The sequence below is a fragment of the Lepisosteus oculatus genome, chromosome 1 (genome assembly GCF_040954835.1).
Source record: "Lepisosteus oculatus isolate fLepOcu1 chromosome 1, fLepOcu1.hap2, whole genome shotgun sequence".
Classification (NCBI taxonomy): domain Eukaryota; kingdom Metazoa; phylum Chordata; class Actinopteri; order Semionotiformes; family Lepisosteidae; genus Lepisosteus; species Lepisosteus oculatus.
Window position 1 is genome coordinate 25,215,600 of NC_090696.1, and position 23,183 is coordinate 25,238,782.

Sequence of the window (23,183 nt, forward strand, 5' to 3'; positions counted from 1 at the left end):
GTTAATGTAATATGTATTAATGTAGTAATAGGGTGGCAAAGTGGTGAGCGCTGCTGCCCTGGGTAAAATTCTGAACCTGGGGTGCTATCTGCGCGGAGTTCGTATGTTCACCCCATGTTTGCTTGGGTTTCCTCTCGGTGCTCCAGTTTCCTCCCACAGTCCAAAGACATCCTGGCATCCAAATCGGCCCTAGCGTGCGTGCGTGTGCATGGATTGGCGTCCTGTCCAGTGTGTATCCTGCCTTCTGCCAGTTGCTTGCTGGGACAGTCTCTGGCTCCCCGTCGACCCCGTACTGGATAGAGTGGTTAGAAAATGGATGGATGGACTTGAACTGATTTAATCATTAATGCGCGTCCTTAAGGCATGCTTAATCAACACAACTGTGTTGTGTCCATTTGTGTATACGGTATAACTTTATTACCGGTATGCCTATGCCTATTGTAAGTGTTGTTGGGCTAAATTGCATTGTTGGGAAAGAACCTGAACCACAGAAATTCATTGCTCAGCAGTTTGTTCAGGAGAGAACACAAATTAAATGCGATCCAAATAGCAGGATTCAGATTCAACTAAGGTGACAAACTTGACAAGGATGAATGGTGAGCTTTATAAAAATGTGCAGTTCTACTGTTTAAAACTGATTCCGGTACTAGATAGAATCTAAAACTAGTTTAGCAAACGTCCAGGGTTATAGAAGAAAAGAGATTGCTGTACTGAGCAGCTTGTTCTTTCCCTATGTGTGCACTAGAGGGCGTTGTAGCCAGGGTGAAAAAAACGAATAGGAGTTGATAAAGGCCAGCCTCAACAGCGGAGTTCAGTTTTCCTTCTCGGTTCTTTGCAAGTGTACTATAGTTTTTTTACACAATATAATACAGTGGCCAATTACTCCATCTGACCAATTTCATTGTTTGGTTTTATCCAGTATTTTGAATTTTTTGTACTTTGCTTTAAATTGTACATGCAAATGCAATAAGACTTATTTATAAAGTTTAGAAAAGTCACTGCAGACAGTGAGATTTGCTTAATAAAAACACATTTGTCTAATTTTTTATATTTCTTTTAGATTTTCTTATCAGACATATCGCAAATAAAAACCCAACAACTGTACAATTCAATCTTAAGGCCATCTTGGGCAACATTAGGCTCAGGGAGCCAAATAGCATCGTCTTCCTTCTTCAGTGATTGAAAGGGGGAACGCTGCTGTTGGACACAGGGATGCAAAGGGAACGTAAGCTTTCTAAGGAAATTGTCTGTTGTTGGCTCATTAAAGGGTTATGAAACAAAGTTATTTTGTTGAAGATTTTTCGCAATACTGCTCCAAGAATATGCTGCAAACATGCAGGACCCAGGGCCTCTTTCCAAATCCCAGTCACAGCTGAGGCCATCTGCAGCTCTGTTCTGACTTCTCCCCTTCCAGGGAAAAGAGCTCCTCTGGCTTCCACCAGATGGTTTCTCTAATTGGCAGGTGAAGGAGGAAGACTCCTTCTCACTTTCTCCTGTTGCAGCCTCCTCTTTCATTAGCATGAATCCTTTTGGAACGAGCCAGGCAGACGAAGCAGAATTCCGCTGTTTTATATCCGAGGTGTACATAGACCACCACGTTCCTTGGAAAAGGCCGTATTACTGACTCTGCAAATCTTCCAAGAGCATGAATCCCCTTGTGTTCCAGCACTGCTGGAAAGTCGGTTGGCTGCTTTCTGGTTTTTAGCCACATTGCTTTGCTAATGTAGTTGTGGATTTTTTTGTCTCAACTTTTGTTTTCATAAGGAATCAATAGCTCTGCTTAGTCAGTTTGAACAATTTCTTGAAAGGATTATTTTGTTTTCCTCTCCAAGAAAAGTAATATGCTGACCTCGTAGAACCTCTTGGTAATACAGCATGTTTGATATAATAATGTCTAGGCCCAGCAGGTGCATGGCTCGAAGACTTCCAACCAAAATATTTCTCTTTTCACTGTACCTCTGAAGCCTGCTGTATGACATCTGAATCTAATTTGGTAACATTGTTTTGTTTTTGTAAATGGTTAAAACTTAGTTTCCGCCAAACATTTTGTCTCATTTGGGATTTTGAAAGCATTAATTTAATTGTGATGCTTTTGTGGTATTGGATCTTGGCATAAATCAGAACTAAAAGCTCTTAAAGTAGGAATGTTAGCTGCTGGAGTTTTTATTTTCAGAGTTTATTTGTGAGTTAGAAAATTTTCAAGAGTTGTTTTTAATGCAGTTCTAGTCTTTCTCTTACATGTCATACCCTGTCTTTTTCCATTTATCTACAGAGGGAGGTTAAACTTCTGAGCAAAATATTGAAAGGACTGACACATGCAGACATGTGTTTCTCATACATAAGACTTCTATATACATATATGTTGTACAGTATATCTTGGGGAAAAATAACCTTCTATTGGTTAAGCTGCACCACATTGACATGTAGTCAGGTAGTGGGTACCACAATAGTGCTATTTCTCATTGTGTAAATCACAATGAGATTATGAGGTTCACCGTATAAAGTGTTCTACAACTTAGTAAATCTTAAAAGTTAGGAAGCATTTCCTTAGGAGTTAATGGCAGTTATGCAATTGCAAATGTACAGTGGCCAGAAGAATGCTCTGGAACTATACTTTGTTTTCTGATTTTATTCCCATTTATCCGTCTCATCCTTAACAGCATTATAAGTGGGGAAAACCAATTCAGGCAGAGTGTTTCCCATGAACTAAGAGCATTAACGGGTGTAGTGAAAGATGGAAGAACTGCCCCCACAGGGCGGTGTATTTCATGGGAACCAAACAGACAAATGTGGTATGATATCATACATATATTGATTGACGGAACATTTAACCTACGTACAGAGTTGTCAACGTGAACATGAATAAGCATAATTCCTTTTCTGAAGTGTTTCGAAAGATAGGAAAATTCTTTGGGGAATCGTGTTCAATTCTGATATTTCAGTACTTGTGAAACAAGTTATTCATGTGTTTTATAAACATTTGTTTTCAGCAAATTTGAGCAAAAACCTTTAAAAAGGACTAAAGACAGTAATGACATCAGTCTTGCTTCCAGTACTTTTACAGACCTTTACAAAGTTAAGCACCAGATTTGTATTAACAGAAAGATGTACCCAAATGAGCAAGAGCTTTTCCTTTTTCATATAACACTTCTTTTTCTTAACATCTTGTGTAAAATCCACCATGTTGATTTTTTTTTTACTCTGCAGAATTGGAGAGAGGTTACTTGTCAATGTAAATGTAACGATCTGAAAACCCTGTGACGTTTTATTTTCATTAATTAGTTGCAAGAGATTAACGATTGCCAGACTGCAGACATTTTAATTAAAAGCCTGCCTAACTTTGTTCGTGTGGAAAGAAGGAAGGGTAATTGAACAATATGCTAACAAATCAGTATTTTAATTGAAAAGCTCTGGTGTGATTTAAAACTCCATCTTGTTCTGGGTTTTCTACATATGGCCATCTGAAATGAAGGTAGTTTAATAACATGAAATACTCTTTGTTTTGAATCCTACAATAGAAAACAGACTACCTATATAGTTAGTTATTGTCCTTATATAGTGCAGTAGTTGGTCCCTAACTTAGAATTAGAAACCAGTTTAAAAAAAAATGTTTCCATGTGCCCACAGTGAATATGTGGAAAATAAGTGACTTCTACATCAAATCTAAAAGCCAGCTAAAGCCTGTTGGGTTTTAACCACATTTTTGTGGCTAAGATTTTAATAAAAGAAAAGCTTTTATGACTAACTTTACAAGACATCTCTACAGGTGGTGTATAGAAAATGCGAGGGTGAATTGGAGACAGATGCTTGTGATGTTCAGATGCTGGTTTCCGAATGTCTCGGATATACTTGCCTAATGAAAAGAAATTGAGCTTGTGTTTTGCTGTTTTCCTGGGTTCTGTTGAGATCTTATTTAATACATGGAAGATTGTAGGGAGCTGTAACTGGCAGACGGGCAGAGCAGTTAAAAGTCAGAAAACGTTTGTCGTCACTTTTTGTGTTGATTACCGTGATTACAAAGATGCATGGATGTTAAGCTGCAGAAAAGCATCTGGCACTGAGGATAGCCTGATCAACTTTTGTATCCTCTGCTTTATGTGAAAAGAGAGGCATTCAGAACGGCACTTTTCCATTTTGTTGCACATTGGGGGGCCCCGCAACAAGGAACTTGATTAGATTATTGGATCAATTAACTACTAATCACCAAAGAAGCTAAATGGGCCAAATAACCTCCTCTTGTAACCTTTTTGTGTTTTTAACATAATGTAGGCCTGAATCTTAAAGGGTCATGTTATGCTGTGTTCATGATGAGGTGATTGGTCACACCATCTTGGATTAGGTGAAAACTGCAAACTACTTTCCTGAAACCCTGTGGCCCAACGAAGAAGAACATGTAATTTGTTTGTAATGTGTTTGTTAAAGAGCTTACAACATCATGACTGCCACAAGCCCTGATGAATGTCTGGATAATCGGCATATAAAGGTACTCCCTGACTTCATAAAGGTTTCATTTTGCACAATCTTGTGTAAGCCGACATTTCCCCACATCTTCTTGTGCCATACACGCTTGTACTTAAGGAACGGGTAAAGGGTTATTCCATGCTGATACGAGAGGAAAAGAGGCACAGTGTTTTGACTGTGGAACCTTCTTCGGGTGCATTCTTTTGCTACGGTTTTGTATTTAAAAAATACAATTCACAATACAAAATTACCCTATTCAAATATTGCAGTTTTCTCTACAGTAATTTTGGTACCACTAGCACTTTTCACATTACTAGATTGCTTTTCAGCTCACCCATGACTAAAACCCTAAGACTGCAAACACACAGAGGAAATTATATCAGACAGCACACATATAAGATATGCAAGAGGCAATGCAGAACAAGATGGAGGCCACACACAACATTTATGTAAAGATGGATGTATGCAAGTTGGGGAGTACTGTATTGCATGGCATCATGGCAGTACGGTGTGCCAGACTCATGAAATGTCATCCAGAGTTCCCCTGGATCTACAGTAAATGTGGAAATGAAGCTTATTGATCACATGGTCTGTTTACATGTGGTGCTGTCCTAAGTGATTTTCCGGGGGTTTCTTATAGTGTTTTTGAAAATTCCTGATCTTAGAAAGTAAAAAAGGTCCAGACCAAGTCAAACTAGACTTGTTCAGGATGGGTACTGTACATTGGCCATTTGGTTTGGCTGCCATCTTGCATTTTCAAAAAAAACTTTCAAATGTTTTGTATTAATGTGCTTGTCTTGTTGCAATGACATTCTGCATGCTTAGAATTGGATAGTTTCCCTTTCTAGATTGCTTGAAACAAAATGTTCCCTTAAAATCAAAAACAAAAAATAAAAATGGAGTAATGTGCTGATGGAATAATTGTTGCCCTGTTACCATTTTTATTACAACTATCCATTGTTATTGTTTGTTATGCACGTGAGACACTTCTTGACAGTGCAATGACCATGGATAGGTTGCCAGTTAAAACATTGTACAATATATTCCTAAAGACATGGCAAACCATTGGTAGAAGAAAGGCCTTCTCTACAAAAATACAGCCTGAAATTTGTTTGGAATGCTAAAGTGAAGTATTCTCCAATAGACCCTCTTTGAAGTTCATTGTGTATTTTTTTTTTTATCCTTGCGGCATTCTCAAATGAGGATGGAGAAACAAGGGAGCTGACAACCATAATGGGATCATTCATTTTGTGCAAACACTCCCAGGTAGTGAGCCAGATAAACCCACTGGCTCTGACATGTTTCACTCAGCTGTGCTGTGTAATAGAAGACGTCTGATCTGACAGGTGTTTGGGTTCTTTAGTCCTTGGCAGATTTTATTTTCTCTGTGGAGCATGTATTCAGAGTCAGGTGGTAAAACCTTTTGTTAAACATATTTTCATTTCATGGTTAAACCAAATTAATGTGAATTTTAGCACTGTGAATATCGCCCAAAACGAAATCATCCCTGCTGTTTTCCGTTTCTCTTGTTGAAATGACTTGTCTGTAATAAAGCTAGTGTTTGAAGTTTTCACAACTAAATCAGCCAAGTTGACTTTTTCCCTCTTTTTGGACTTTTATTATATTTTAACTTATTTATATTAGCTCACTTTCATTTGTTGTACCATGATGTTTCCAGTTGCTTATTTCAGAGTTCGTGAGCACTGACTCTTAAAAATTAAATGCATAATTTTCCTGTTTCTTTTTTACTTTCATTTTAGATGTCAATCTTGACATTACCTAAATTCACTGTTTCTTTACCTCTTGGTTGATAACTGATGACGTGTTATGATGTTGTCATGATAGTGCATGATTCATGACTTCTGTGAAGACCTGCTCTCCGTTCCTTTTGTTTTCTCTACAGGTATCCCCCATGGTTCTGTCCTGGGTCCCCTCAGATCTTTGCCTGTTATCCTTCTGCTGTGATACTCATGTCTTCTCTGTTTCACTCTCATCCCTTCCTGCATATGGTCCCATCAATGTAACCTCCACCTGTCAGTCTGGCCTTCTTCCCCTTCTGCAGACCTCTCCCTCTCTTTTCCTGTTGACTTCACCACCACCCTCTCACTCCTTTGTGCCAAGAATCTTGGTGTCACTGTTGATCCCTTTTCACTCCCCTCCCAATACATTTATTCTCTGGCAATTTTCTTGAGCAGACCTTGCAGAATCCACCCTTTCCCTTAGTTTTCTACACAGACTCTGGTATGTGTTCCGTGGAGGTTTTCTCTTCCCCACATTTCTCAGTCTCCATTGTCGGCTGGCTCCTTATTGCTGCAATCATCCAGTTGTAAGCCCTAGCTCTCGCCTGCTGTTGTCTCACCCACTCTACCCCTACCTGTCTTCAGTTTATCTCTCCCTTTGGTCTCTCTGCTTCTTTTCCATTGGGTTTTCTGTACCTCCTCTCCTTTCTCCCACTTCCAGAGACTGTTCATTCCTCACTGTCACCCCTCTGTGGTGGATTGAACCACCGTAAGGAGTAATAATAATAATAATAATAATAATTGCTTACACTTATATAGCGCTTTTCTGGAGACTCCACTCAAAGTGCTTTACAGATAATGGGGACTCCCCTCCACCACCACCAATGTGTGGCATCCACCTGTAAGAATGCTTACCACCTTTTGGTATATACTGAAGAACGTACGATCTCTCAGCTAATGTTTTCATTTCAAAAACTGGTAATGTAACCTGCTAATTAAAATTCACTATAAATAGATAGAACACAAACCTGCAGGGTGTTCACTATGATGATAAAGGTTTTAGAATGACTCATGTCTTAAGATGAAGTATCGCTGCATTTGCTTCATGCATCCCTTTTCCCAGGTAGTGTGCGAATCATTCTGTTCAGTAGTGCACTGGCTCCCCAGTAAATGAGAGCTAATGAACCCAGAAAGCTTGAGGCACCATATGGCTGCTGTAGATGCTTCTCACTTTTGGCTTGGCAGCAATGCGCAGCCCCACAGATGTGCCTCTGTGCTTGAAGCCAGTGAAGACAGGAGATGAAATTGAAACTTGGCATTTAAGGGATGATTAGATGTTGGCAATGGCAATAAGGCTTGTGGACCCTCCGTTTTTTACCCAGGTGAGGTGTCCGTCTGCCGTCGTCCGGTAATTGAACTGGGTCTACCGCGTGCTGCGGGCTTCAGCCTAACTACTGCTGTGCTCAATACAGCGTGCTCAAGAACGTGTTCCTTTTGTACTGCTTTTCTTTTTGATAAAAATTGCCATTTAATTTTCTTTATGCAGAATTAAATCTTGATGAGCACTTGTACAAAATTGGATTTCCAGCATAGCTAAAGACGTCCTATTGAGTTTAGTTTCAAGCTATAAGGTCTATATTTAGCTGCATGCAGCCTCTGTCTTTGAGCTGAAGTAGGCAGTGATCTTGAAAGGATTATGCTGTACTTCACTATTTTAACTGGCAGGCTTTGTGAACTGGGAAATGGGCATTAGGTTGACACCTGCACGTCTGTAGCTGCTGCTTGATGTAAATTAATGACTACTTGATTTTATTTTAGCTCAAGGCTAAAATGTAATTCTGAGATGTTTCACAAGCTTTGATAGGATCCTAATCTGTTTTTATTCTCTCCAGTAAGAAGAGAAGTCTTTAAATAATATTTATTTGGAAGTCTTTAGTACCAGTATAGTGCTCTTCTGTGGTTCCCTGTTGTCATTAGGAAACCAATTGTACAATTATCAGGACATTGAAGTTTCTGGTGTAATTAATGCTCCCGATGTTGATTGTGTGGCAGTACAATTTATTAGAAGTTTGTTTTATTATGCCTTTTTATTAAATGGGGATGTATTTTACTAGCATTAAGTGATCTTTCTAGGTACACTGAGATGAGAAATCTAAAATATTGTCTATAATAAGACTGTTTTATTGTCTTTGAACAGGAAAACGTGGGCTTTTAGAGTGTTAGATCTTTTAACACTTGCTTTTAAATTTATGTGGGTAAAAACTAGCCAGAGGGAAGTCAAAGGGAATTCAAAGATATCTGGTGAGTTCTGGGTTTACTGGGTCATGTGATATTTACTGTGCTATTGTGAGATTATGTTCCATCTGGAAGACAACAGAGACGAAAAATAAATTGAACAGATGTACTGAAATTCTGTTGTTCACAAGAAACCGGTTAACAGTTTATGAAAATAATGTTTTTCTACTTTAAACGTTTTTCTACTTGAGCTGAAATTGTGAATGTATTCTCCTTACGATTGTGGAGATATATAGTAGGAAAAGGTCTCCGGTGAAAACGTGTTTAATTTGCAGAAAGTGCTTAATGTACTGTTTATTTTGCCACTCCATTATGGGATTATCTGTCCTGTCCCAGAGAACGATGGCTTTTCTCCTGGCCAGGCAGGATGTATGGAAGATGTCTGCTTCCCTGTCCTGAACAAAACAAGCCCCCATGATGAAAGAGTCCGTCTTTATTCTCCCTGGCAGGTGAATGAGCCCTGGAATTGACTTTTTTGTTGTTTAGAGGTAGACTGTCTCTACTTGTTTCTTCTTTCATCTTCTGTAAGTTATTACAAAAGCATCAGAAGCCAATGATCACTGCTTTTCAAGTTGACATTTTAACAGGACACTTTTTTCCCCCAAGATATTTTATTACGTGCTATTTTTTAAACCATAAGCCTATTTCACATTGGGATATCTATAGGTTTTTCTAAAAAAAGTTTTAGTACTGGAACTCACATTAAGTCTTTTTTTATACACGTACAAATTTGTAACTGTCTGTTGTCCCTCAGCCTAGCGGAGCATTGTGGCTCACATCGCGCGATGGGGATGAACACAACTTGCACAAGTTCCCTTGAAACATGCTCTGTCAGGCCTTCTTTTTCACACCGTGAATCAAAAGGGCATTTACTGTAGGAAGGATCACAGCTCGCATTTGGGACTTTGCCAGCTCCCAGGTGTCTGTTAAACCAGTGGCTGCTGTTGCACAGTAAGCTGGGGGGCTGTCTTGGTGTTGGAGGTTTGCTTAACAGAGCAGTTAAACAGTTTCTTTGTGCTCCAGACGTTGTTTAAAATTAGTTTGGTCTAACAAAGATGAATTAATGAACACTGAGTCAGTGTTTTCAAAAACAGAAAATTCTTCATGCACTTCAGTCACATGCTGATTAAATTAAGTAACATCATACATTAAAATGAGAAATGTTTTAAAGTTTCAGACAGTTACATAACTAATACTGGTAAGCATTCAATAGTATTTTCTGTAGTTCTAAATATCTTGATTTATGCGTTTCAAGACATTGAAGAACTGCAATAACATTATGGAATGAGTTGCATTATAATGGATATTTTATCTAAATCAAATAAAAGACAGAATGAATGTTTTCGGAAAGCCCTTCTAGTTCTCCTAAGATAATGATCTGTGGGCATACTGATTGGCAAATGCTCTTTTGTTCATTGCGGAATTTCTGGAATAGTCGAAGACAGTGCTGTGAGCTGGAAATAAGAGACAAGTAACAAGCAGGTGGGCCTTTTGAAAAGGAAACAATGTCAAGCATGCTGCAAGAACTCTCGCTAAGCGTATACGTTAAAAACTTGGCATCTTCATATGACAGGCAGTCTAAAGCTTATTGTAGGCTGGAGAATTCCAATCCTTCACGGTTATAAATTTCTCTTTTGCTGGTCATTTAAATGAGGTTTGTAGAAAGATGAAGTGATTCTTTTAGTCCAGTTCTTTAATGGTGGATAGCGAAGTGAGAGGCTTCTGTTCGTCAAAGTGAAAGGACATGCCTAACATTTATAATAGTAAGCCTGTGACCCTTGAAATGACTCTGCAGTATTCAGTAGTGTTACTTGAGGTTGCCTCTTGAGGAATTTAATTTCAATGCATAGAAACATCACCCATCATGTAGCTATTTTCTTGTGTGAAATAAAATTCAACGTTGTACAGTAGCATACTGGTGGGGTTAGTGCACATGGGGTGGGCCAGTAAGCTTGTATAACAATGAACGCTATAATGCTAGTTATAGATGGCTGTTGTGTTTCATTAATTGCATGACGTAATGAATAGGACAGTCATGGGTGCACTCAGAGGTGTAGCATAGGGGAGTGTGGAACCTTTTAGAGCCAGAAGGAGCACAAAGTTACATATATATGGATTGTATAGCCTCTGTGTTAGTACTGCATGTACAGTTTACTATGAAAGCATTTTTGAATGGTTGAAAGGGTTTCATAAAGAGAGATTTGCAAATAAGACACGCCAAACAGTAATACACATTGATGGTATTTGTGTTTCAAGCTACAAGCATCCTTTTTAATCGTGCTGTCGTTTGGCAGTGAATCCTTTTGTAAGTTCATTGTTATAAGATTTGTTTTAGTTTAAGGAATTATAGCAGGTTTAAAGGAGTAGTCTTTCCTTCAAAAAAGTCCCTTTTTAATATTTTTTTTTATGGTAAGGAAGGTTTTAACAGTTAACAAAACACAATGTTAATGAGCTGCACAAACAGGTTAACATTCAGACCAAGCATTTTTTACATCTCACCAGTCCATGTTTTACTTATTTTTCTTGTTTTGGAATGTATTTTATAAAAGACATGTAATGTGTTTGAAAGACATGAGTAAGGTTTCATAGTATATTGCTTCTGTCTTCTGATTTACCTGTAGACAACCTGTGGAGGAATCAGTTGGACATGTAGTGGGCTCTTTTCCAAATTGTAAAAAGATCTTTGGAAACTTTGGTGTTGGTTGGTAAAACTACAAGTTTTACTGTCACACTTGTGTTTCAAGGCTGTTCTGTGAATATCCAGAATTTAACCAAACTAGGTTTCAAGTCTGAATGTGTGTATTCATAGTTAAAATGTTTTATTATTTTCTATGGTTATTAAAGACTTGCACATTTTCTTGAATTTTGTGCAGTATGCAAGAATATACAAAAGTTCACAGTTCACATTTAAATGAGCTGAGGCACAAAGCATCACTAAGTAATAACCAGGTCTGTCTTTCTTGAAAGTTGACTGCATTAAGCTTTACCTTCTCATCCTAATCAGTTGGTACTAATTTGTGCCTGTTGCTTTTCTTTCTGCCCACACATTTCAACGTACTTATAAGAACACAATGTGACACCATCTATAAAGCAGTTATTTGTTTGTGTGTGCAGACAAAACCTCATCAGCACAACAGTCCATAGCAAGGAGGCAAACGAAAAAGGTTCAGCCTCAGCTTTGGACTCTGTTAGGCCTGGCTGAAACGTCCTCGGGTTCGATTACTGATAAATATTTCAAATTAAAAATAACCGTTACAGACGGAGGAATGCTGACCAAAGAACGGAAAGATGAGCTGGCAATAAATTCTGACTGAATATTGTGCTCATTTTGCTGAGGTTGAGAAACTCGGGTTCTTGCTATAACCTTCCACCACTGCATCCTCTTATTTTCTGCATTACACCATGCTATAAATATTTCAGTATTCATGAACCTTGGTTAATGTTTTTTGAGCAGCTATCTCTAAACTGAGTAATGTAACATGACCTCAACACTTATGTAAAGAGCACCTTCATACCAGAGGCATGCTTGTTAACAGCGGTCTAGGAGCTGATGACCCTAACGTCACTGGCCATGTGGGGCGATCCGGTGCGGTATTGCACCCTGCTGATGAGTCAGCGAGCTTGAGAGGTGCCTTTCTCTGTGTAAGCCTATTGCACGGATCTACTCTCTTCTAGCGGTGGTCTCGGTAAAACACAGACTAACCTCGGAGACTGATTCGATGCGGCTGCAGTGGAGGTTTGGATCAATCAAGCTGTTTGTGAAGAAGCAGGAGTGACCGGGGGGCAGGTCGCCCTTCTGTCCGCGCCTCTCCTCACCTCGGCTGGCATCCTGTTTGCCGCGCTCGGCCTGTGATTGATGAGCTCGTAGCTTTGTTGTGCGGCGGTATTAATACCGTCTCCCCGGCCTTCTCCGCGCCACAGACCTGAAATGCATTCCTCACTCTTGCAGGACAGCCTGCTATTAAAATCCTGCGATTGCAGCGGGCTCTGAGCACACATCCTGTGCTGATCGATAATGTATTGGAGAGCTGACACCATGGAAAACAATATTTCTAAATAATGAATAAGGGACCATTTGACCTTGTTTCTCATTCGAGGCTGTGGAATAGGAAAGTTGGGGGGGAAAATTGAGCTGCTAAAGGATGGGTGATGTGCTCAGATTAATTTGGAGTGGTGTTCTAGTTTAAACAGAATATGTTGACAGCATGAGAAGTTGTACTTTCTTTTGACCTGTGTGGGAACACAACTGTGTGTTCAGAATTCATTGCTGTTTCACACAGCAGTTTCTTAAGGCTGCTATGGTTGAAACTGGTAACCTTTTCAGGGTCATTGTGTATTAAACTAGTGACCGCTTGCTTTTTCTTGTGCTTTGGAGACATTAGTAATAGGAAATGCTGTTCAATCAGCTGCTTCTTAGATGGATGGGATTTGAAATAATGTGATATGTTCACAGATCTGTGATCAAATGTTTTTGTGAAAAGGGGTAACAGTCGAGTCCCAGTCATTTCCCAGTTATCTTTAATTATTCCTTGTTCATTCTAAACTAATTTTGAAATTAAAATTAGGCAGTTTTTTAAAAGGATTTTTCAGTTACAGTGATTTTTATTTCCCATGCCCAATTGATCATGGATAAGGTGTCTGTGAGGTATTCCTTAAACTGGTTACCATTTTTTGCTGGGTGTAGACCCCTGTCGTTTTAAATGCACCGAGCAACATAGCACATTTATTCACTTTTATTATAATGCTTCAATACAAATGGTCTCTTAATCCTTTAATAAGAGCATGTGTGATTACTGGATACAGCCTTATTCAAGTACGATCAGTTTTGTTCTCAGTGTGGTCTGGCATAACCTATTTACTGTACTGTTGGTTTACTGTTGGTTTAAATGGTTGTTTGGTAGGGATCTGTACAAGCATATTTGTGTAATATGGACATATGCATTTCATCACTGATACACGTCATGTAATTATTGCCTAAACCACACTCATACTGGCACTATACAGTAGTTTAAAAATTGGAAAGATTCTGATCCTCATGCTTTAGGATTTGAAAAAAAGATTAAGTGGAACCCTTAAAATTCCTTATTATCTTGAAGAGAAAATTCATACTGTGATAAAAAATAATTCGGTTTTTCATGCACAAAGTACTAATTTAAATAAGATGGGCAGGCCTTTAGAAGCTGTCCGAGGTACTGCTACAGTACCTTTAATTTAAGTAACCTGTGTCAGTACTGGATGGAACATAAGGCAGCATCCCTATCTCAAATCCCTGTTTTACATTTGTTGATGGGAATTTCAAAACATTTCTTAAAAATGGACTATAGCATCTCTTTAAAGCACCTTTATTTCTCTGTCAGTCCACTCAAATGGTTAATATACGGTTTCCTTTTTTCATTAAATGTCTGAACAAGGCTGTCATCAGCTTCTTTTGTACACTCTGTTTTATGGTAATAAATCACTCTGAGAGTTCTTGCTTTCAGCGATAGTCTTGCCTCTTTTAGCAGTAAAGCCAAGCGTGTGCTGGATCTAGGATCTGAATGAAGACAGCAGGAATTGAGACAGAGAGGGGCGATCGTTCTTGGCGCAAGTCACCTCCCTTCAAGTCTCCACGCGATCCTGTCAGACTCGGTGCAGCCTGCGAGACAGCATCTTGGATTTAAACGGGAAAGAGACTTTCTGTGCTGTTTACTTGTTTATAGTCCAAATCCCAATCTGCGGCTGCTGTTTACTGCGAGTGGCGTAGGCTGCTGTGTAAATCTCTTGGGACTTCACCAAGAACTCTGACAGATTGAAATCGGAAAAGACAGACAGACACCTCAAGTGTGGAGAGAACGTCCTCTTTGTAGGAGTCAGTAGTAACACTGCTTACCTGGTTGGAACAACTGTTCAATTCAAAGATAAAAGAAAGACCTGTGAGCTCTCCTGTCCTGTGAAAAGCTGCCCTCGTGTTTTTTAGCTTCAGCATCTAGATCTGTCCTTTTACCATGAAACTATTTTAAACAGGCTCCTTGCTGAATGAGAGTACATTGCTATTTATAGACCGCTGGCAAAGTGCCACAACTTGAACCACGATCTTATTTTTCAGCTACTGTGCCTGCTGATGCTCATTTTCTCTGTATTTCCAGTCATTATGTTCGGTGCTTTAAGTCTTTTTATCACTTTATTTGTTTTTGTGACCTTGATGTCGGTATAAATATATGGAAATGGGCATGAGATCGCAGTTTGGAAGAAATGACTTTCTCTGGAGTGTCAAGTTAGACCTCTGATAAGGTGAGCCCCGTGCCTTTCAAGGCTGCTGAGGTGAATTAGCAGGATGCGGAGCAGGAGGAGCAGCTCGGAGCACTTTAGTGGTTAAAGTAATCTGCTTCTGCTTAAGATCTGCGGGTAGCTTGGCTCTTGTTCACTCCGTTTCCTTTTTCTTTGGGTTGTGAGGTTATGCGCTTGTTATTACTGTAAGTAGCAGACATTGTTACTTTGGCTACAAATTGAGCTGCATAATCCTTTTTCTGTTAAAAGGAACATGTGATGCTATGCAGGCAGTTCGGTATTGGGGGTAGCATTTGCTGTCTTGTCACCTGCAAGCTGAGTCGCTTGGCCAGAGTGGCGGGCAATAATGACAAACCGCGGCAGAGAGGAGCCTTGATTTAACTCTTTGTTTGCTGCTTGCTTTTAGCCATCTGATGCTTGCCACTTCGAAGCCCAGGAGGGAGTCAAGTGGCTTGGTTTCCTCGCATGTCATTATGGCTGCTGGGTGATTGACGGGTCCCTGGGAGCGTTAGTGTCATGAAAAGGGCAGCAGGCTTGATTGGCGAGCCGGAGGATTTATCCGGGGCTCCTTATTGCTTTTCAGCATCAGAAGAATGTAGTAGCAGCAGACACAGCAGCAGCTAGGAAGGAGAGGAAACGGCAGCAGCATCAGTAGCTCCTCTGGCTGGGCTTAGAGGGATCTGTAGCCTGGAGGAGGAGTAGAAGGAGAAGGGGTGTGGCTGGGTGCTGGGAAAGGAAGAAGGGAAGTCGGAGTGTGTGGGGAGGGGGGGGTGTGGGGGAAGAAACAGGTTGAATGGATGGAGTACAGTAGCAGCTGAGTGAAGATTGCCAGGAGTAAGGTGAGGTGTGCTGGGCCTCACAGGGAACCCACAGAGCGGTACCTGCCTATGGGGGAAAAACAAAACCTGCCTCTCACCTTGGATCTCAGAACTTCCAAGTTTCACCCAGGGGATAATTCTGCTGCTCGGCAAGGAGAGGTTCTCACTGGGAAGCATCAGGTGTTTTGCTTGCTGTGTGGCATGCTGGCTGGGGGCCAGACGACTGTAGCAGGGGATGTGAGCCGTTCCCAGAAGTGGGGCAGCTGAGGCAGAGAAGCGAGCTTTGGAACTGGGCATCGGCAGCTTAAAGGAGAAAGAAAAGAAATTAGGAAAAGAACTAAAAATAGAAGCAGGAGCCTCGGCAGCGAGCATCCCTTTGACTATTTTCCTTGGAGCAGCACAGCCCCTGATGAGCAAGTCAATGTGCGGCTGTGGCTGCAGCATTATCTCGTCCTTGATGAAGAGGCTGGGCCGCTCCACGTGCTGCTCTGACCTGCTCTCCTGCAGCCACACCTCAGAGCACCTGCAGCGGCTGGCCACCGGATGTCCCAAACAGCCCAAGGTAAAGCCGCAGCAAGCCAGCGTCCGCCACTGTTGCTAAGGGCTCTCATCGCGCGAGTCCCGCTAAAAAAAACAACAACTTTGGGGTTGTGCTGTTTTCGGACACGAGTTTGTTCATTTCGCCATTGTGCTGCGAATATTAAAATAAGGTCGCAATCGGGGAGGACGTATACATGATCGGTTAATGCCTGACCTTGCAGTAACTATCCAATATCATTTTGCCATCATCAGGCAGCGTAGCAATGGAAATGCACTGCAGTAATTGATTTTGTAATGGGATCAGGTGATTTACTGGCTGTCCTGGCAACTGTAGGTTTGCTTTGAACCGGTGAGCGCTCTTAATGGATGCTTTGAGATTTCTAGTGGTCTGCCGCCTCTCTGCTGCTACTCATTGAGAGAAAGGAGTGAGTCTTTTGTCAGAGGGAGAGACGAAATGAAACAAGCTGTCCATTTGTAGCGGGGTTGTTTGATAATTGTCTGCTGCTTTTTGGGTCACCAGCCTGAAAAGGGGCAATTATCAACCAGCCATGATGTCTAGGAAACTGCTCTTCTTGTTAGTGTTGGGGTTTGCATACTCAGCTCCTTGTGCTTCATGAATGATACATTTATGTCTGTGTGCATATGTATGTTGATCTTTCTGAATTGTTATTGTAAATATTCAGAGATTTGACTTTGCCATTCATGATTCAGTGAAAGCTCCAAACAGACTTACCAGAGCAATATGGGAGTGAACATGAAACATATAAGCTAATTAGTATTTAGAGCTGTTAAACGTCTTTCTGTTTACTTTAAAAATAGATTTTCAGGTTTTATAGTCTCTGTTTAGGGCTTCTAAATGTTTTATCATATGGAATATTGACTTTTTGCCCCCTTCCTGGGTGTGGCCAGGATTTGTGTTCTAGAATGAGTGCAAAATTGAATTTCTGAATTTCTTAGTTCATAAGAACTGTGTTTTAACTTGTACGTTTTCCTTTAGCTGTCTGAATTCAGAAGAGATGAATTCATTTTTTTTTTTCAAGCTTAAAAATGTGAATTGTGTTAATCTTGAAAATTTGGCACATGGGTCTTTGGCAGTGAATCAATCCTCTCACCCTACCATCTGAAAAATCGCACCAAAAGAAATCAACTTATGTTTTTTTTAGAAACATAAAGCATATGGGTGTTTGATATTTCCGAAATGTTTTGGTGTTACTTTGATTGTTCACAATTGACTGTGACATAGTTTTTGCTTATTCCTTAGCGTCTGAGGTGTTTGCTATCGGGCATTTATAACCTGGCAAAACACCACAGAGAAGCACAGTCTGTCAACAGTAAGCCGTGATCTTCGAGGCCACTAAACACAATCTGGATCAGGGGGTCCAGCTGTCATGGTCTGAGGAGGACTGTTCACTACAGAGCTCCACTTGTAGTGATTGTTGGCAGTGTGTATGCACGGTGCTGTGGTGATCAAGTTCCTTACTTGCTGCCCTGCTTGTGGGCTCACCCTGACATGACAAGATTGTAACCAGGTGAAGCACCTTCTCATGCTACTAGTGTGCAAATAAGAACGAGACAGTGATGGCATGGATGCCCTACCTGATAGACTTGAGTCCCATTGAATGTTTGTTCAGATGAATTGGGATAGTGAGTGGTAACTAGGGCTCAGAAACAAGAGAAGGGACACGTGCTTGTCCAGGTGGTATAAGAGAAATGGGACACAATCACAGAAGACAGCATCTGCAACCTGCTGCATCATGGATACCCTACTCACCATACAGTAGCCCCACTGAACGTTTGTGGGGTGACCTGGCATCTAGGGTTCAGAGAACAGTGAACAAGCGATCAGTGAACTTGTCGAATCTCAACACAATTCCACAAAACAGCATCTGCAACCTGGCTCTAAAAATGTTGCAGTTTTGTACTGCTTCGTGTGGTGTCCACACGCTATTTGCATGTGACTGTAACTCCTCTGTTGATCAAGCCTGTTGAGGACAAACGTAAACTGAATTTCCAGTACTCATGTCATGTCTGTTCAGTCATGTATCATTGCCTCAAGTCATTCTCCTGATGATGTTCTAGCTCAGCATACATTATTTCACAAAGGTAAAGACTATACATCCAATGGGCAATGTAAACTACACTCTTTTTTATTCTTTATCATCCTTATTCTTAAACATGAAGCCAAAAGAGCTCAAATAAAAAGTGGATTTTGTCTGATTTTTATTAATTTTGATGTCATAAAATCTCCTAAAGATGAATGACCAATGTTTGAAAATGATTGATACCCAATGATTCAAAGACGCAAACTCTAATTAGAAAGTGTAGACTAAATTGTTTTTGCCCCTTTAGAAAATCAGGTTTAGTGTTAACTTACATTTTATGGGACAAAAGCTCTTCATCCAGAGGGAATGAAGAAAAAAAAAGTTAAATAATGAAAGGCTTTTTCACAGAACCCGTCATGTTTACTCATCTAAGTATTAAAACTCTGCATCAGATTGCATCACTTTGTGATACATATTAAATATATTATTTGAAAGTTAGTCTGTCCATTCTCATTGGCATTGTGGTGTCACTCCAGCCAATCAACTCCGCGTCTGTCAGTGCACTTAGGGAGGAATCTCACCTGACTGCTGGAATAAGCAAAGAAAGCAGAAGGGAGATTACACAGCGGATTTGTGAAAGAAACTGAAGGTATTAACAAATTACATTTTAAACTGCTAACTTGTTTCTCTGATTCTGTAGTCTTGGATGTTAGTTTTGTTTTTGTTGATGAAAAATATTTGACATCACCTCTCCACAGTGCATACTGTACTGTACAAATGTATCCCATTTGAACCCGAAGCCCTCTACTTCCCCAGGCTGGACAGTTGGTCCGATTCACCACCGCCGTTGGTGAACACAGCTCAGTGCTACCAATGGTAGTGGAATAAGTGTAAGGATGTTATCATTTAATTAAAAATGTTACTGTTAGCAGCTCTTGCATTGGTTCCAATGCTCGTTGGTTGTGTTATTAATGCTTTTCTTTGTATTTAGTTTCATACGGTATGATAGTGCTGTGCACAATGCACAAATCATATTGTATTGGAGAAATTACTTTTGCGTCACTATTGCAAGTGAGATTGCGCATTTAGAATAGTGATTACAGTGTGCTGGTGTGACGGGTGTAGCTGTGCCCCTGCGCTCTGCATCACCAGAACACTGCGTCTTGTTTTCTGTTGGCGGCGTCATATTCTGTGACAGGTTCGTAGTCGCCAAACCCTGCTATGTGAGGGGGAAAAAAAAACAAGAATAAGTTTTAAACATATTACAGTACTTTGTCAAAGTAGACAAAATAAGTAGGAAATCAAATTCCACTCTAGAAATTATTTTTAAAAAGTTAAAAACTACTAACCCACATTTTTGCTAATTTATCTAGACCCTTCTAAAAATATATTTTCTTCATTAAAATGATCACTCTGTAAGAGAACTAAAAACGGATACATATCTGCGCATGTTTATTCAGGAAGATAAAAAGTCTCCTGTAGCCGCCGCTTTTTGAGCCTCTAGCAATGCTGCACAGTTCAGTGCAAATGTTTGTGTGGATTCTTTCAATCCGGTATGTTTCTGTGAGGCTGCCACCTTGCTGTTGGTCGAAGTTTGCTAGCCAGCAGCAGACATAAAGAAAGTGAGACGCGCCCGCCTCCCAGTCAGTGGCGGTTACAGTTGGTTTTTGCTCATTCCTCACTTAAAACTCGCTCACGTTTTTAAACTATCATTCCTAAATTTATCTGAGAAAAAACCATCATTTGCGAGATAGCTTTAATCTAATTTATAACGATCGAATTGGCTTTTGACAGAGAAGATGCTAGGAGTTTACTACACATAGCTGTTGGATTGTGATTATGAGCTCATAACATGCCATGTAAATTGATACTCCATGGGTTGTCGTTGCACATTAGAATGTGTTCAACTGATTTGTCTGTTTAAATAAAAGCTTAATATTATTTTTCGAACACAGGTAAGTTTTTGAACAAGACTGTAGCCACCAAAGAACCCACAACAATGGGAAGCATAAAATGTCTGATTGTTAGAAGAACTGAAATATGTTTCACAATAAAGAACAGGACACATGTATCTTATTTTTGTGATTACCATAATTTTTTGCAGGTGTCCTCTGTCCTTAGGAAATCACATTTCTTTTATCAAGTACAGATTTATAAAGTAAACACGAATGGCACTTGAATGACAGTTACTGGGCTGTTTTGACACAGCAATGTAAATCATACAGTAGTGATTAAAGGAGCTGATTCAATACTGAGACCATGTTAATAATAAAGTTAAAGAACCAGAATTTCAGTTTGTATCATGTATGGCTCTCTGCAAATTGGAGTCAAATCTGCTGGTCTAAGAATCTCATCCGTTTCTTTGTTTATGGCTTAGGAGGCATCTGTATTTAATTTTTTAAATCACACAGACCCGGTGATCCTCCTTTATTCTCTTCTTACTCCAATTCCCTGTGAAACACAGGCGTAACGGCAACAGGCAGTTATTAAATGAACTTTAGATATAATGTATAATGGAATTTCACAGTGAATTAGGAGTTGAAGATTTAAAATCTCTAGGATTTCTTTAAAAGAAAGTAACCATAATATACTTGGCATTTATTTTGCATTGCACGCTGATGTGGAGCTGTTTTATTATGGTAAGCTCTTGTTAAGTGTACCTCATATTTTATTTTTGCTCTGCCTTTGTTACTTTCCTTCCCGTCCACTGAAAATGAAAGTCTGTTTCTCTGGGGAGGACTGGAATGGCTTCATGGCTTCTCTCCTTCCTTCCTTTATTAAGGCCACAATTTTCTGATTTATTGAGGCTGGTGCTTGGAAAGATGTCCTTAAGAGCTCACAGTTACCTTCTTGCATTGGTGTAATTGAACTAAAAAAAATGTTAAGTCCTACTCAGAAATTATTTAATTGCCTTTTAAAATCTATTAGCCTTTTGTAGTTTTGGGGTACTTTCTCATATCTGATGTTGCATCAATCAGTTTCTCAGCACATGTTGATTTTGAGACTGAAGACAAATAATTTAACATGGTAGCTGGATTCATTCCATTGATAATTGTTACTTGGCTGTATTGCAGTGAAACAGTGTCAGGAAGGACAGCAGGTGTTTTGGGGGTAGTTGTTTTTATTTACGTCTGGCTTTATTACAGCGGGGTTAAGAACAGTTATGATCTTGAGGAGGCCATTCAAGTAGTACCATATCTTCTTTGGTGAGGTAGTAACTAACTGATGGGATTTGATAGGATCCAAAGCTCTTATCCAGCTGTTTCTTGGAAGACGCCAGGATATTGGCTTCAACTTCAAGTATGGGCGAGTGGCTTGTTCCATGCTTCCATGGCACTTTGTTTAAAAGCGTGCCACCTTTCTTGAGCTGACTTTCCCCCCTGAACTTTAGGTCCACAACGGTATGCAGAGCTAGCAGCTCTGACCTATAAAGACAGCAAGTGAAAGAGTTCTTTTTCTTCCTCTCTAAGCTTAATATGTGTATCAAAGGCCTGTTATCCCAACATTATTTGCTATTGTGACCTTATTAAAAGTGGCCAATAGTTTAACCACAGAGGCCAGGACAAACAGCCTCAATGGCATTTTATGACACCCTAACTTGGAATGAACAAATAGGAACATAGCACTGTTTATTCAGTTATGTGGGAAATCATCAGAGGGCGTGACACAAAATGGATAAGAAACACTGGCGCTATTGAAGGCGTGGGCTTTGTTGCAGTCACACTAATAACGAAATAGCTGTCATTGGCCTCTTTCAGAAGCAAGGAGACTGAAAGACTGTTTTGCAGGAAGAACAGCGAGCCTTGCAGCAGGAGAGCAGGGCCGCAGTGCTGAAGGAATTTGGCTGCCTGCCTATCGTGTTTGTTTCTGTTGCTGTCGAGCTCTGTGGGAGTCGGAAACACCTTGGCTTCACTACTGTGGGTTTAAGCGTGGCCTGAAGTTCAGCCTGCTCGCGGTGCAGAGCTCTTTCGTGTGTTTGGAGTGTGGAGCCGGCACTGCAGCTGCTAAACCCCCAAAAACCTCTTATCAGCCACTGCAGTGTCTGCAGTTTGGATTGTCTTCCAAAAGAAAACTAACATGGCTCTGTATTAAAAAAAAAACTGAGAGCAAAAAAAAAAGGTGAAAAAAGCACAAATGACTGAAAAGGCTAGCTTGGGAATAGCTGTCACTTTTCTGTCCTCAAAGAAAAAAAAACTACTTAAAATTGATTTAAAATATTAATGTGCAAAATAGAACTTAAAACTCAGATTTTGTGTTTTTTTGTCCTAGACCTTGAAGTGTGTATTCCCTTGTGAAATTATCTTTTTGTTCCATTAGCAGAACCACACCTTGCTGCAATTTGCCCTGACAGTTCGGGAAGCTTCTAAAACACATTTCCCATTCTATGATTTCATGACATCACTCTTCTGAATGGAATACCACTATACCCTTGAGGCGCAGAGTCATTATTTTACAGGAAACCCTAGCTCACACCTGCCCAGTTCACATCCTGCAGCTATTTTGTTGTTGTCCTTTCACACCTTCAAATTCAAAACACGAACACTGCTAATCCTTTTTTTTTTGGCCAGTACAAGGGCTGCAGCAGTTTTGCAGCTCCCCTCTCTCTGAAACAGACCTGGGATCTTTAACAGAACAGTAGAATGGCTAGTGCAGCATTCTCCATGGAATGAAATGTGATGCGCTGTTCTTGGTTAAACCCATCAGCTGGACTGCCAATCAAACACGTATAGTGTGAACCGAGGGACAGTGTTTTCTTATGTTATCGGGAGATGGCTTCGGAGTCTGTTTTATGGCCCAACTCCTGCCTGTGTTAAAGTTTTTAATGCTGAAAATCTTAAAATATACTATGTGTTTCTTGGTGTTTAAACAAAAAGAATTAGATTTTGTATTAACTTGCATAGTTTTTTAGGTTAAAAGTGTATTAACTCCTTCGTTAACTATTGCACTTTGCTGCTTTTTAACCAGAAACACTGGTTTCCTTCCAGGAGACTTGCAATTAGAAATATGTTGTAATGCTTATG

General features: G+C 40.0%; 1 protein-coding gene across 1 annotated transcript in view; it reads left to right on the forward strand.

Moving 5' to 3' along the window:
• The first annotated feature begins 15,974 nt into the window (after positions 1-15,974).
• The window catches only part of fbxw7 (F-box and WD repeat domain containing 7), a 139,471-nt gene continuing 132,262 nt past the window's right edge, over positions 15,975-23,183 (forward strand). Inside the window, exon 1 of the mRNA XM_015344664.2 lies at positions 15,975-16,142. Within this exon, the coding sequence (XP_015200150.2) occupies positions 15,990-16,142 (153 nt within the window). The 5' untranslated portion in view covers positions 15,975-15,989. The remainder of the gene's footprint in view (positions 16,143-23,183) is intronic.